The sequence below is a fragment of the Lampetra fluviatilis genome, chromosome 6 (genome assembly GCF_964198595.1).
Source record: "Lampetra fluviatilis chromosome 6, kcLamFluv1.1, whole genome shotgun sequence".
NCBI lineage: Eukaryota > Metazoa > Chordata > Hyperoartia > Petromyzontiformes > Petromyzontidae > Lampetra > Lampetra fluviatilis.
Window position 1 is genome coordinate 3994005 of NC_136280.1, and position 16899 is coordinate 4010903.

Sequence of the window (16899 nt, forward strand, 5' to 3'; positions counted from 1 at the left end):
TCATTATCGCCATCATCATCGCCACCATTATCACCATCATCATCGCCACCATTATCACCATCATCTTCATCATTGTCGCCATCATCATCATTACCGCCACCATCATCATCACCACCACCACCACCATTATTACTGCCATTCTCACCACCATCACCACAATCATCATCGCCACCCTCCGATTAGCACGGTTGGCTACGTACGGTGCGAAAGAAGTTCAACATGATGCATAATTATACCCCCTTTCTGTTGATCGAAGAACAATTAACCAGCGCCTATGAAGGACAGCACTGCACATGAGGATGAGATGTCGTGGACTCTACTCGTGATTCTGCTGGTTTACTTGGGGGGGGGGGGGGGGTTAATTTCCTTCAATTGAGAATCACATTAATAAACAATGAGAACCTCAGTACATAAATAAAAAACATCCAGTGAGGATGATTCTAAGGGTGATGATGGATAGCGCTGATCACGATAATGACGACGATGAGGGTAGTAACGCTGATGAGTGATGCTTATGACGACGACGATGGCTGATACGGAGTGATAATGATGAAAATAGACTCTGACGCTGGTGTCGATTTGGCCGATTTGACCTTGACCTGGATTTGAACCCGTGGGGGTTCACGGCTACCCCCCCGCCCCCCGAGGGCTGTCCGCCACTCCGTGCTGCGTGGATGTTTTCGTTATGAATATTTAATTTGGTCGGAGAGCATATCTCTCATGGGGCCGTAATCACTTTCAATTATTAATCCGCTCGGCTACATCGATGACGGCCGCCTCCCTCTGCGGGTCCCACACACAACAACAACATTCACCGCACAACAACAACAACCAACACGCAGCAGCCGACAAATAACAACAACAACCACCACACATCAACAACCAACCCACAGCAACCGATAAATAACAACAACATTCACCACACAACAACAACCAACACGCAACAGCCGATAAATAACAACAACATCCACCACACATCAACAACCAACACGCAGCAGCCGACAAATAACAACAACATCCACCACACATCAACAACCAACACGCAGCAACCGACAAACAACAACAACAACCACCACACATCAACAACCAACACGCAGCAACCGACAAACAACAACAACAACCACCACACATCAACAACCAACACGCAGCAGCCGACAAATAACAACAACCACCACACATCAACAACCAACACGCAGCAACCGACAAAAAACAACAACAACCACCACACAACAACCAACACGCAACAACCGACAAATAACAACAACATCCACCACACATCAACAACCAACACGCAGCAACCGACAAAAAATAACAACAACCACCACACAACAACCAACACGCAACAACCGACAAATAACAACAACATCCACCACACAACAACAAACAACCAACACGCAGCAACCGACAACTCACAATAGCAACAACAAAAACAACCAACACATCAGCAACAACATCAATTAATAAATAACATCACACAACAACGATAACAACATACCACCACCACCACCACCACACGAAAACACCACAAGACAGAGTTACCAACAACAATTCACAAATAACAACAACAACAACCGCCATTCGCCACTAAGTGGCGGTGACGTCACCACGACGCTTGTGCCAGGCCATGTGCACCTTGAGGCCACGTCACACACCAACACCACCATCACCACCAAACAGCATCATGGCACACGGAGACATTTCCCTTTTTAATGTCTCTAAACAGCGATCATCTCACGAATTCGCCCCTCTCCCCTGCGATTCTCCCCCACACACCCCACCACTCCCCTACCACCTCCATTTGATACAAATTGGCATTGACGGGGGGTGGAGGGGAGGTTGTTTGTGATTCGATTTTTGGCAAACGACGATCACTTTGCGGTCTCGAGTCTCGTCTCCTCCGCGTGTGGCCGCGCTCTGCGTCCTTGATTTTTGTCCATTGCCCGTCTCGCGCGTTCTTCACGTTTGAGGCTCGCGTGGCACCGTGTCCAGCAGCAGGTCGTCGTCCGCTTCGCTGGCAACACGTCGCACAAAGAACGTCGCACGAGGAACTCGGTGAAGCATCAACTCAGCCTTTGTGCAATTTGCAACAACAACAACAACAAGAAGTGCTTATTACAGAAGCCGTTTTCTCGTGATCGCGCTCTCTTTGATTGTGATTTGCCTACGATGCCAAATTCTGTTTCTATTAGCCCGCCATAGGCTCCAAAGCCGGCGTCGAGTAGAAATGCGGTCCAGTGCACGCTCACAACTACAAACATCTCGAAAAGCCACGAATATTCACGAACGATTCCTGCTCGCACGGACCGTCGATACGCGCAGTGTCGTGAGCGTCGGAATACATTTGTAATCGATTTCATCAACGCATGCTCAGCCACGCCACTGCCACAATTGTGGGGCAGCAAGGAACACCCCCCCCCTTCCCCCATGGATGAAGAACCACAGTGAGGGAAGTTCCACGCTTTTAAAACTTGCATTTCCAGACAAACTTTCACGACACGGCTAATAACGTATTACTCTGTATTCCTTGTCAAAGCGGATGGGCGGCTCGGCTGGTGGGAGTGAGCGGCTCGTAATTGTCGGAAGGCTGAGAGTTCGATCCCCGGTCGGGGGTCGATTCTGCTCCATGACAACTCCGGGGTCAAACAAAAAAGTTTGGAGATTGCGCGTCTCTCTCTCTCTCTCCCCGTGGTTGCGTGGATTTTTTTTTCTCCGGATCCTCCGGGTTTTCCCCTCCACGTTTAGAATCAACGTGAATAATAATTCACGCTGATAAAGCGCGCTTCACCCAGAGGTCGCACGGCTCTGCACAGATCCTAAAGCAAGCACCTCCATAACTAACGCAATTCCAAAACCTAATATAAGCACGCAGGCTCATAATTTAACCACGGATACGATTACCCCCCATCCCACGCTCCCAAAACACATCACAAAATTAATAGTGCGAAAAGGCCTTCAAGGAAAAACATTTTCTTAATGCGGAATTTAAATAAACCAAGGGAGTCAGTGCAGATTGAATATCGGACGGGGAGTGAATTCCACAGCTTGGAGGGGGGGGGGGGCCCCCGAGGTGACCCATTGACCTCGGCACACACGACAACAGTAGGCCACACTCAGACGACCCAGCAACTCGCGTCGGGACATGTGGGTGGGTGGAGGGCGTAAGATTATTTGGCCGCTCTAAATTTCCACGCGATGAAGCCACTTCGTTGAGCTATCATTTGTGGCCTGGTCGCTCCTGACAAGGAGTTGTATCGCTCAGTGCGCCTTACTTGGTAAAATAAAAATAGTTTTTAGTTTAGTTTAGAGGATTACTTTGTGTGGTTGTCTTATCGATAGACTCACCCCCACCGTAGGAACGTGGAATGTCCACAACTGGCTCAAGGCTGTATTGGATGAGCAAGAAATGGCAATTTGATTTGTAGCAGTAAGTCAACCAATGAGGACTGCAATGCAGATAAAGCGTATTTGTCCACTTTTGCTGATAGGGGAGAAATTTCGATTGAAAGTTTTCGTGACTGCAGGGATTCATCTTCTTGGTTCTTTCGGTAAAGTCACGTAGAAGGGAAATAATAAAATTACAAAAATTAAACATAATTGTTTTATTATGTTTTATTTGTATTATTTTATTAATAAAATAATAAAAATTAAACATAAATATTTTATTATGTTTTATTTTTTATTATTTTATTATTTCCCTTCTACGTGACTTTACCGAAAGAACCAAGAAGAGGGGAGAAATTCTCATGAAATGCCACGGCTGCCGTAGGACGTACTGAGGCGAACTCTGAACCGCGCCGGGATGGTGACGATGCATTCACTGTCGTGTCCTTGTCACGCCAGCGACTTGCTCCGTACGTATTCCACTTTTGCAAGAGCTACGGATCATCAGCCGGGGATTGCTGCGATGTGCCACTACTACGAAACCGCAGGGTAGAGGATGCGCCGTAATCGTATCGCCCGTTTAGAAAGATATCGACGAACCGGGATTTTCGTAGATAATACATTTATTTTATATTTTTAAATATATATTTTACTTCCTGATAAATGTGAAAAAAACTACAATGAACAAAGTTGTAAATAATGACTGCGAGGTTCCCCAATTTGTGGAATTTTCCCAGTGTATAAAACTTGCGTACATGAGTGACCCCACGTACTTTGTTTGATGCTCTAGAAGGGCTCGAAAGCTGCAATGAGGCACAAATATAGTGGAGTCTGTGCTAATGACGAAGACAAAATCAGAAAAAGTTAATTATTTTTAATCGTCGGCCCACAAAATATGATGGCGTGGAGGTTGATTGATTTCACTCATACAGTAGAGCCAGCCAAAAGTTCCAAGTTGTCTTTAGTCTCGTGCCGAACACTTACAAATTCACACGATCCCCATCATCTGTAAACCGAGTAATTTGCCCCCAACGGAGTGTGACTCTAACGCCAATATTAAGCGGAGCGGAGTTTAGCTACTGCGTATGTTCGAGCCCGTGCTGTTGTTGCGCTGGGACGGAGCGATAGCGCAGCGGGTTACCACACCGCTGCACCGTTATCCCAGCCACTTGAGTTCAATTCCCAGCCACGGCTAACATCGATGGCGAGCGATACGTGAACCGGTTCCTGAGTGCCGTCCCTCACCAGGCCACGCTGACCGGCGATAATGGCTTAAAATTTGACTGCGAGCAACTTCTCATTTCCCAACACGGAAACTGTTGCCCCTATTACGCTACCGTTGGCGTTGTGGGAAATGTTTAAAAGAAATGCCGCAGGGGAGCGGCTGTGGCCATGCAACCCAAAGCTCACGGACAGGAGCGTAAACCACCTTGCTGTGGTTGTCGCACCTGATGATGATTGCTTGTGTTGCAATCGAAACGTCGTGATTTAATTTATTTACTTTTATTTTATTTTTTCACCTACGTGACTTTACCAGAAGAACCAAAGAGTATGTTTTTTGTAGCTATTATCGCACGCTTGAGTCAGGGGGGGGGGGGTCAAACGGGGCACGCGCGCCCCGGCTAATTGGCGGTTAAGATCCAGGCATCCGTCTCATTTGTAGACGGTCTTTTTTTTTGTTACCATAAAAAAATCCCCGCCGATGCGGTCGCCGATGTGGGGATGCGGTTGCGTGGCGTGTGGCGCGTTCGCTTGCTCACACCTCGCCCGCCGACAGTGGAAATGTTTGTGGGTTTTTTTTTACAAATAATTTTTTTTGGAATGAAACCCAACCCCCTTCCTCAAAATATTGAATGCGCCACAGACTGAGTTTATCGTCTTATCAATGGCCACGTGTCAGTGTGGGTCAGCATGGTCAGCAAAGATACACACTTTTTTTTATTTGTTGGGACCGCTTCGAACTGACGACGGAGTCACCAAGATCGCCGTACGTGTGGCGCTAATGCGTAGGACGCGTAAAAAGCCTCTGGAATTGGCAAAAACAAAACGCGCCACGTTCTTTTTAGGACTGCATGAGGACAGAAAAGATAATGGCGGCCTAAACGTTTCAACGGCCCTCTTTTTTTGCTCCAGTGTAAATAAACATATTAATATTGACTCCGAATTGGCATTCACAAAAAACCTTAAAGTAGTAAAAATAAATACTTCAATTATGTGTCCATCAACCGCCGGGGTGAAGTCATTCCCAACGCCGTGTCAGTCACGTGGTTTCTTTTGACCATACTTCGCCACGCTTGCTTGGCAGTGGTGGTGTTGGGGGTGGCGGTGCTGGGCAGTGCCGGGCAGTGTTGGGCTCGTACAAATGCCACTCGCCATTGATGTTAGCCATCCTCTCCACTTGGAATTCGAGTCGCTAGCTCATTCATTCTGGGACGGTGGAGGGGTGGCAGAGAGAGAGAGAGGGATTGATTCTAGATTTGAAGCTTTCGTGACTGCAAGGAATCATATTCTTAGGTTTTTTCGGTAAAGTCACGTAGGTAAAACATCAAAATTAATGAAAATAAAATAAAATAAAAACAAAAATCACGACGTTTCGGAGGCAACACAAGTCTCCGTCATCAGGTGGGACCGTCACAGCCAGATTAGCTGCATCAAGTGATGCAGCTAATCTGATGCAGCTAATCTGGCTGTGACGGTCCCACCTGATGACGGAGACTTGTGTTGCCTCCGAAACGTCGTGATTTTTGTTTTTATTTTATTTTATTTTCATTAATTTTGATGTTTTACCTACGTGACTTTACCGAAAAAACCTAAGAATAGAGAGAGATTGACTTGCTTTGAGCGCAATGGGGGAGATTTCCTTAATTGTTAACCCACTGTATTTCTTGTAAGCCATGGGGCAATAACCAAAGCTGTTGAGGGTTTCATTAAGATGTTCGCGATTGGTTTATGGTTTCAGAGATCACATGCTTCGCTTGTGCTTGCGCAGAGTGTTGCCCACGCAGTTCCTTATTTTTCACACACACACACGTATATATTTTAAAGCAATTTACGTAAAATATATTGAAATGCGAAGCCCAAAAATGATTGTTATCTTTTTTAAATAGGTGACGTTTGAACACGTGTGACGCTGCTCGTCTGTTCACGGAGAACGGCTGCATCGCGATTTGCGGCCACGGAACGACGTTGTGAATTAATCGATTTTAAAAAAGTTAGTTTTTTTACTCCCACGTCAGAAGCGTCGAATTGCGCGTGACAAAATGATACACTTCCGTTTATACAATGTTTTTATTGTTATTTTCCTTCTGTGCATCGCACGTTTACGTAACATTAAATCCTGTCAATAATGATTGTATGTAACTTGATTTCGAGGTGCTGCAATGCACCACCATGTGCAACAAAAAATATAAACAAAGGAACCGGGCAGTTCCGTGATTTTGAATGTACATTTATGACACTTTATAAGATATGACCGATTGCTCGTATCATCACGCAGTAGCTTTCTTAAATGAGCGTTGTAGCAGGTGCCACGGTGACGAGATGTTAACTACCTCGCCTGATATACAGTAGGTCATAGGTTCGATCCCGACCCTGACGCCTGTATACTTTGGAGTTTGCATGTTCTCCCCGTGGTCGCATGGATTTGTCTCCGGGTTCTCTGGTTCTTCTCTCCACTTTTAGAATCAACGTCACGCGTTTAGAGTATTTGGCTGCTGTACATTTCCACGTGAAAAGCCACTTTGTTGAGCTATCATTTGTGGCCAGGTTGCTTCTGAAAACAAGATATATAGCTCAGTGGGCCTTACCTGGTAAAATAAAAAATAATTCATGGTTTTTCGTATGTCGACCAATGAGCACGGCAATTCATATACACATATTATAATTTGTCCACCTTTCTTGACGAGGGAGAGACGCTCAATAAAATACCACGGTCGTCGGACGGATGCTGGGATGGTGACGGTAAATTAATTTTTGTGGACATTAAACCCTGGAGATATTTTATGAAGGGCAATCTGTTACCCGTGGCTCTCCACAGGAAGGGGGCATAGAGTCAAGGATGCACTGTAGGGGGAAAAAAAAATAAAAGAACAACAGGAAAGGGAACAGAGAAAGAGAAATAATGTGAAAGTAGCGGAAAAGGATGGAAAAGGGATGGAGAAACAGGAACTCTGGGTCAGGAAAGATGAGGGTAGGGAGGAAGAGGCTCCACTAGGGCCTCCACGCTGCATGGAACGGTGTCTGTTGTCACAGCGGGTGGCGTTGAGAGGGCAGGGATTTAGAGCGGGGTTGGTCACACAGAAGTCAGGCGATTTGCGGGAGGCTTGAGCTGATTTACTGATATAGATAACAAATATTTCCTTAAACCGTTGACGATTGCCCTCGAAATGACACCCCAGGCGGAGCGTGCCGTTCGGATGATTGTGAAATGTTGACCGTGGAGTTCTCGTTTTGTGGAACTGCCCAGTTCTTGAATGGACTCGTGACCCCAAAGTGAGAATTCATCTACTCACGATGAGAGTGAATCATCCACAGGCCTCATCTTAAACTTCTATAGTGTATGCCTGTTGAATTTCTTTCGCACCGTACGTAGCCAACCGTGCTCATCGGAGGTGCGGGGAAAGGACAACAAAAGCAGTTCTAAAGAAATGAGTTTTCAATCGAGATTGAGAAAGTGCATAGCTCCAGTGGCTTCCTGACATCGGAAGGCAGAGCGAGCCATGACAATCACATAAAGCCACACTGCAGAACGAATACTACTACTAATTATAGTGGACAGCCCGTTTGTCAACCCATTACTGGATTGACGTTTCTCGCCACAAGATGTCAGTCGTGGAGGCTGCCCGCCTGTACTTCAGCATGCTTGGTCAGCGCGTGTTGGTGAATGGGGAGTCCCAGCACTTGATTTGGATGTTGAAATCTACTCATGGGGCTAGTCGTGGCTGGGATTGAAACTCGGGTTGTCGTGGTTCATAGCGTAGCGTGTGTAAACCACCGGCTCTATAGCCCCGCAGACAACATGCCACTCGAAGGCGCAGTCTGCCTGCCTACTGATAATAACCGGCTGTGAATTATCACGAATAGACTGTGAATTCTAAAGTGGTTACACACGCGCAGTGTTTACTTGGTTGTGAGTTTCTTTTTAATTGATGATTATGTAGGGGTGTCAGGGGAAGGATTCCCACCAATAGGAGGGTTAGTGGGAGGGGTGATCGAGGAGATATAAGGGGAGAACGGGCGGGAAGAAGGAGCCTTTGGCGGGAACGAGATTGGGACGGCTGGGGACAGGTGTGGATGGGAGAAAATGATTAAAAGACGAAACCCCTGCAGCAATCTTGTGTCGGCTCTCCTTTACAATTATATAAAAAAAACGGCGCCTTTTAACAGAAAAACACATTAATCGGGAATCCCAGCACAACCTTGCGATGGCCGTCAGCTCCCAAGAACCGACTCTCTATGGATTTATTTCGCCTTCACAATGAGTGATCGGAGTGCGAGTTATGCAGCAATACTTGTATAGGGGGGTGGGGGGTAGCAGCTTTTTCTGAAGGCTAGTGCTGTCAAAAAAACAGAACAATAGAAAACTGTGGAGGTTAGTATAAAAAAAATTAGCTTTGCTGCTGAACAATTGATATTTAAAGGAGGCTCTCTTGCAGGACTGGCTTGGCCCAGCTTGTTTGCGTTTTTTTGCAGTTTCCCCCCCCCCACTCTTCTCGTTATCTGCAACGCGCCCCCCCCTCTTCTCGGTATCTGCCACGCGCTGGGCCCACAGCCAACGCCGCCCCACACTTTCACCCTCGCGCCGCCCTGCAGATCTCTGACCGCATGGCCTTCCTGACGAACGAGGTTGCGGCTTGGTCTGACCCCCAACTCACACCCTCGGAGCTGGCGGATTGAATGACGCACGCACACACACAGTGATCGACGCATATTGGTCATCAATACTGAGTCGGGTTGTATATTGGAAGGTCATTGTTGGGTTTTCCCCCCTTCCAATTGCGGTATTTTTCCACTTATGCCGGGTAGGCCTCATGCTGTCAAAGAGACGGAGAAACTTCTGTTTGGAATTCTCGCCGAGCTGTGTAACATTGCCCCGTGCTAGAGAATGCCCTCCAGAAGTCGACTTCACAGAACTACTTCTGAGGTTCCTGCAATTGCCCATAATCCTAATGACTAGCAGTTGTGCCTTCGGTGTTGTGTACCGAGACTTCGTGCCTATTCAGAACTCTCACAGAGTAGTCCATCGCGCCGTGTATTCGCGTCATTGTCAACGCTGCCTTGTCGATTATCATGACCACCATCACCGTCATCATCATCGGCCTGCCAACCATCACACCACCATCATTCGCACAATGATTGATAGCGCGATGAAATTGACGGGAATAATTTACACAGCGGCAATACTAATGATGGTATATTATGCGAATACAGGATGCTTCAAAAGGATGTTAACACTTCTGAGAATTTGCAATAACAAAACAAGAAATGTGGCTCTGGGCTCTGGAGACCACCTGGAGAAGATTCCAGGTGTGTGTGTTGACAATGATGGAGACTCTTTGAAGTTACTAACATACATTTTGCTATCATATTACATTGTATTATCCGTTCTTTGTCCATTAAAAAAGATAGTCCCATGTAAGTGTTAACATGTTTTTAAAAGCACCCTGTAATAATACTGTAGCATAAATGAGTACACAGCCTGTATTCTTGGTTCTTTCGGTAAGGTCACGTAGAAGGGAAATAATACGTGACTTTACCGAAAGAACCAAGAACATGAATCCCTGCAGTCACGAAAGCTTTAAATCGAAATGTAGTACACAGTCTCTTTCAACGTCTGTCCACCGTGGAATAGTAGGCCAAAAGCACAATCTAAAAGGGGGGTTCTCTGGAGCCCCTCCTAGGACACCAGTGCCATGAGCGAGCAACATCAGAGCTGCGCCTTGACCATTACAATGATTGACAAAGCAGTTTGCGAGATGATGGTGATGATTGTGGATTGCAGTGCGTGCGGTGACAACCGTGCGACGGAAACCAGAGCCATCATTTGCTGCATTGCCTGCAGACATAGGCTCGGGTTCACTGAAATTGATCAAACGTCGGCCGTCGCAGCTTCCCCGCAGCCGTGTTAGCCAACGCGTGACGGGGGCGATGGGATATTGGCGGCTCTGCCATCATTCAGACTCTGTCTTCTCGACAGACCTGAGGACGGCTGCTTGCGTTGTGGCCGAAACGTCGTGAGAATTATTTTATTATGTTTTATTTGTATTATTTTATTATTTCCATTCTACGTGACTTTACCGAAAGAACCAACAAGAGGCTCTGCCATCGTCGTGATGCGTCCGTCCGCGGCGTTGCCGTTCGCAGACATGTCGCCTGCGTGTCGCAGTGGTCTCACCTGGCGCGAGTCAATGTTGATCTACTCCTGTGTCATTGCCACCTGCGTCGGTGAGTGTCACCTGGGTAGCAGTGAAGGAAGTGGGTGGTGGGGGGGGGGATGGGGTCGGGGTCATACGGTGAAATAAAGAATGCACGGACAAAATCAAATGTGACCTTTTTGCCAGTATCACTGTGATGAAATTATGAGAATAGGCTTCAGCCTTTTTGGCAATAAAACAGGAGGTGTCAAGATGTTCAAACACCAAATAGGCACCTTCTGCAAGGCATCAAGCCTGCATTTACCATACGTACTTGTGGCCAAAACATGCAAAAGCAAATGTGCTCGGATAATATACGCATTGTATTTTAAACCGATTGGCCTATACCATGGCCTAGTCTCACCGGTGTTAAACCAGAGAACGCCAAAAGGCGAACATCAAAAATAAAAAAGGGAGTTTGAGTCGCAGACCTGGCAGAGGCCGAACATTAACGTTGGTGGAGGAGGTGGAAGCGATGGAGATGATAAGGTTCGGCGGAGATGCAGCTGCAAGCATTGGTCAAATTCATCTCGCGTTTTGGATCGTATTGAATTTCACCACGCTTATTTCTGGTTAAATGGACAATTACGATTACAGAGTAAATGTTGACTCCGCGTGTGTGCGTGCCCGACCGTATGCGTGCAATTTAACTACACAGACGCGTGCATTTGCGAACCACTGACGCTGTGACACAGGTGAGACTCGCTGACACACAGGTGACTCTCACCGATGCACGGGTGACACTGCAACGCAGGTCACACCAACACACAGTTCCACACACTGACACCACGCAGGTGACACTGACACAACTGTCACCATGACACACCTGTGCACCTCTTCATCCCGCAGGTGACACTGACACAACTGTCACCTTGACACACCTGTGCACCCCCCCCCCCATCCCGCAGGTGTGCCGGCTGCGCCATGCGGGGCTCGTCGCGCCACAAGCTGCTCGTGGCGTGTGGCCTTGCGGCCGCCTCGGCGCTGCTTGTGCTCTACCTGGGCCAGCAGGCCCTCGAGTGCCAGGCCCGGGGGGGCCCCGGCGAGGCCCGGGGGCCAGAGGACCCCCGCTGGCTCGGCTGGGACGAGCCAGCGGGCAAGGAGAACACGAGGAGCAGGGATGCAATGGGGGTGCACAGGTACGTACGTACGTGGTGGCGGTGATGGGGGGGGGGGCGGCGTTGGTGAGGGGCGCCGTGGTGGCGAGATGTTGACAACCTCGCCTGGTGTACAGGAGGTTGTGGGTTCTATCCCGACCCTGACGCCTGCTGTATATTTGTAATTTGCGTGTCTCTTTCACCATCATCATCACGGTGGCTTGGAGATGTTAACTACCTTGCCTGGTATGCAGGAGTTCGTGGGTTTTATCCCGACCCTGACGCCTGCTTTATATTTGGAGTCCGCGTGTTTCTTTCACCATCATCGTCACGATGGCTTGGAGATGTTAACTACCTCGCCTGGTATGCAGGAGGTCGTGGGTTCTATCCCGACCCTGACGCCTGCTTTATATTTGGAGTTTGCGTGTCTCTTTCACCATCATCGTCACGGTGGCTTGGAGATGTTAACTACCTCGCTTGGTATACAGGAGTTCGTGGGTTCTATCCCGACACTGACGCCTGCTGTATATTTGGAGGTTGCGTGTTTCTTTCCGTTTCTCCCCGTGGTGGTGTGGATTTTTCTCCTGGTCGTCCGGTTTTTCCCACTACATTTAGAGTCAACATGCTTTTAAATTTCCACGCGATGACCCACTTCGTTGGGCTATCGTTTGTGGCCAGGTCGCTTTTGACAAAATGAGTTAATAGCTCAGCGGGCCTTACCTGGTAAAAAAAAAATAGTTTAAAATAGTTTAGAGTATGACGGTGAGGGTGGTGGTGAGAGCGAGGGTGGTGGTGTTGGTGAGGGTGGTGGTGCTGGTGAGGGTGCTGGTGGTGCTGGTGAGGGTGGTGGTGCTGGTGAGGGTGGTGGTGAGAGCGAGGGTGAGAGTGTTTGTGTCGTGGTTTGCGCACTGCACTACAAATCCGGCGACCCGAGTTCAATTCCAGCAAATGGTCAATATCAGTGATGAATGTCTGAACCGTTGCTGGGCCTCCCCTAAGTCGACTCAACCTTAAATGTGAACCCGGTGCAGTGTAAGCATCAGCACTGGGGAGACAAAGGCGGCCGGGTATGGTGTTGGCCACCCACCTCCTCGTGTGTGGTGTCAGCCTTGATTGGTGCTCCTTAACTGCACTTGCCCCCAGAGCACGTTAAAGGCTATATGGGGGATCTTTGTTTTTGACGGTAAAGGTGGTGGTGACATTGATAGTGATTCTGATGATGCTGTCCGTGAGTAGTTGAATTGATGGTGGTCACAGCGCTGGTGGCCATAGTGGTGGTCATTTTCGTGATAGTCACGATGGTGGGTGGTCATGGTGGTCCTGTTGTGGTCATTGTGGTTGTAGTCGTGAGGGTGGTGCTGGTGAGCATGGGAGCGCTGGTGGTCGTGGTGATGGTTTTGGTCACCATGGTGGTGGTTGTAAGGGTGGCAGCGGTGGTGCTGACTGATAATGATGGTTGTGAGTAATTCCAATGATGTCTGCGCTGGTGGTTATTTCGGTGAAGATCACGTTGGCGGTGGAGGCGGTGGTGATGGTGGTGAGTTGGAACTTGGATAGGAGACTCCCTGGGAATAGTCGGCAGAGGTGGGACAAAGTCATTGTTATGCAAGTCCAAGTCGAGTCGCAAGTCATCAAATTCATGACTCGAGTCTGACTCGAGTCCAAGTCACATGACTCGAGTCCACATCTCATAGGTGGGACAAAGTCATTGTTATGCAAGTCCAAGTCGAGTCGCAAGTCATCAAATTCATGACTCGAGTCTGACTCGAGTCCAAGTCACATGACTCGAGTCCACATCTCATAGGTGGGACAAAGTCATTGTTATGCAAGTCCAAGTCGAGTCGCAAGTCATCAAATTCATGACTCGAGTCTGACTCGAGTCCAAGTCACATGACTCGAGTCCACACCTCTGATAGTCGGTGTTCTCGGTTGGCAGCTGGCCAGTCGATGGCGGCACGGCATTGTTCTCTGCTCTGACACTGGTGAGACGAGGCCCTATAGAAGGCCGTCTCTGGCTAGACCAATCAGTTTCAAAGACAATGCAAATATCATCAGACCATGTTTGTTTGCACGTTCGCCACAAGTACCGTGTATCGTTAATGCAGACGTGATTCCTTGCAAAAGGTTTCCATTTGGTGTTTGAACATCTTGACACATCCTGTTTTATTGCCAGAAAAGGTTAAACCTATTCTTATTGTTGATAATTTGATACCGGCAAAAAAAGGTGTCCCACATTGTATCCACAGCATGTAAACGCGTGTCGAACTTCCTTCGCACCGTACGTGAAATAGCCCCAACAGACGGTGAAGTTCTCCTGAGCGAATGATCCCCGCTCGGCATGCGCCGAGATTCGCGACGCGGTGGGGGTGCGACCGACGTTGCGGCCCCGTTCCTTGTGGGTGCAGGCGGCAGGGCCTCGTGGTGTTCGACCCGGTGAGGAGGGAGTTCCGCTACAACGAGTCCATCCCCATCATCTTCATCGGGGGCTTCCCACGCAGTGGCACCACGCTCATGCGGGTCATGCTGGACGCACACTCACAGGTGAGGCGGTGGTGGTGGTGGCGGCGATGATGGCGCGCTTACCCACACGGCGACGCACGGTACACTCAGCATCGTGTGCACCCAGCAAGGTGCCCCTGGCACGATGCACCCTGCCCAGAGGTCGCAAACGGGTTTTGATTCCTTACCCGAACCCGTACCCGGCCGCACCAGGGTCGCAAACGGGTACCCGTACCCGTACCCGGCCTTGTAGGGGACGGGTACCCGTACCCGATACCTGGCCGGGTACGGGTAGCCGGGTATCGGGTAGGGTACGGGTATTGGGTACCCGATTACGACCTCTGGGATGAAGCCATGTTGTAGGCGTGGGTGGGTTGATTCTAGGAACTTGAATTGTGAGAAGAGACAAGACGTTGGGAAATGAGTGACAAACGGTTACTCACCAGTGACTCACGGCCTACCCGTACCCGTACCCGGCCGCACCAGGGTCGCAAACGGGTACCCGTACCCGGCCGGGTACGGATAGCCGGGTATCGGGTAGGGTACGGGTATCGGGTACCCGATTGCGACCTCTAACCCTGCCCCTGGCAAGATGCACCCAGCACCATGTATTTGGCACACTGCACCAGGCAGCATGCACCATTTATCGAGTATCCAGCACCGGCGCCCTGCAAACAGCACTCGGCACTCGGCTTCCCATGCCTCTTCCTGCCTGGGTAGGTACCGCGAGTGGTCAGGAGACCTAGCACCATGCACCCAGCGCCCAGCGTCCCGCACTCGGAGCCCTGAGTCCAACACTCGGCACCTTACACCACCCAGCGCCCAGCATCTTGCAAGGATCGCTTCGCACTCGTCACCCAGCACCCTGCACAATTCACCGTGCGGCACATTGCAACTGGCGCTGCAACGAACTCGGCACCCAACCTTGTACCTCCCCCATGGCTCTCCCTGGCAACCCGGCGAGGCAGGGGCGCTGCGGGCAGGAGAGACGCAGGTGGAGCCCCAGGGGGTGGTGTCCCCCGCGTGCTGGGCACGTAGCGTGGCACGCCGGCGGGGCTCCACTCCGCGCCCCGACACACTGCGGCACGGCGCCCCCTGCCCCTCGCTCGTGCCCAGCGCTCTCTCCCTCTCTCTCCTCCGCCGCTCTCCCGTGTCCCTCCGCCCCCCCCCTCCCCCCGACCCCGGGCAAGGTGCGCTGCGGGGAGGAGACGCGGGTGGTGCCGCGCGTGTTGGGAATGCACCAGATGTGGATGAAGTCGGAGAAGGAGCGCGTGCGCCTGGCCGAGGCGGGCGTGACGGACGCCGTGCTGGACGACGCGGTGCGCGCCTTCGTGCTCGAGATCGTGGCCAAGCACGGCGAGCCGGCGCAGCGCCTCTGCAACAAGGTGGGTCGGGCCGTAGGGCGGAGGAGACCCCCCCCCACGGCCGGGTTCGGATAATCGTCACCGGTGTTTGGCGGCCGTGAGCGCCTCACGAAGGGGGTGGGTGGCCAGCACCACGCCCGGCCGCCTTTTGCCTCCCCGGTGGCGACGTATCGCTCACCGCACCGGGTACTCGCTCGAGGGGAAGCGCCCAGGACCAGGTTCAGATACTCGTCACCGGCGTCGGTGGCCGTGAGCGCGACGAATCGAACTCGGGCCGCCGGGTTCGCAGCGCGGCGCGCTAAACCGCCACTGTGCCGCTACCCCCCCCCCACCCCCCCCGTGCCGCCCCTCGTCCGCCCGCACAGGACCCGTTCGCGCTCAAGTCGCTGTCGTACCTGGCGACGCTCTTCCCCGAGAGCCGCTTCCTGCTGATGCTGCGCGACGGGCGCGCCTCGGTGCACTCGATGATCTCGCGCCGCGTCACCGTGTCGGGCTTCGACCTCTCCAGCTACCGCGACTGCCTCTCCAAGTGGAGCCGCGCCGTCGAGGGCATGCACGCGCAGTGCCTGGCCGTGGGGCCGCGCCGCTGCATGGCCGTGCGCTACGAGACGCTGGCGCTGCGGCCCGAGGCGACTATGCGAGAGGCGCTGGCCTTCCTCGGCCTGCCCTGGGAGGCGGCCGTGCTGCACCACGAGGACATGATCGGCAAGGCGGGCGGCGTGTCGCTCTCCAAGTGAGGGGCCGGCGTCGCGCGGCGGTGGCGGTGGCGGCATCGGTCGTCGTGGTAGTTGTGGCGGCCGTGGGATTTCGCCATATTACTGACACCCCAACGGTTGTCAACCCACACGGCCTTTCAGGGGGAGAGCAGGCTGCTGCATGGATACCGCGTGGCAGAAATAAAAAATGCGCACATTGTGGCGATAAAGCACATTAATGCACAACTTCAAACGGATGCCTTACTGGCACCGGGTTGACTCGACTAGGCGTGGACACGTGGTCTGTGTTGTTCCCTTCGTGACCTTGTCGTTAGGGGGGGGGGGGGTTGTTTGACCATCCTTCACCATGGGGCCTGGGGGGGCACGTCGGTGTACACAGTGGTGGCGCGAGGTAGAATAAAACCAAGCAAAAGTTGAGCGCCCTAAGCAG

At 50.9% G+C, this 16899-nt stretch overlaps 1 protein-coding gene across 2 annotated transcripts in view; it reads left to right on the top strand.

Moving 5' to 3' along the window:
• The window catches only part of LOC144933065 (protein-tyrosine sulfotransferase 1-like), a 46241-nt gene that overhangs the window by 17243 nt on the left and 12099 nt on the right, over nucleotides 1-16899 (top strand). For both annotated transcript variants that reach the window (XM_078857560.1, XM_078857559.1), the window contains exons 2-5: nucleotides 11702-11932; nucleotides 14296-14431; nucleotides 15580-15774; nucleotides 16119-16486. In XM_078857560.1, coding sequence (XP_078713686.1) covers nucleotides 11718-11932; nucleotides 14296-14431; nucleotides 15580-15774; nucleotides 16119-16486 — 914 coding nt within the window. In that variant the 5' untranslated portion in view covers nucleotides 11702-11717. The remainder of the gene's footprint in view (nucleotides 1-11701; nucleotides 11933-14295; nucleotides 14432-15579; nucleotides 15775-16118; nucleotides 16487-16899) is intronic.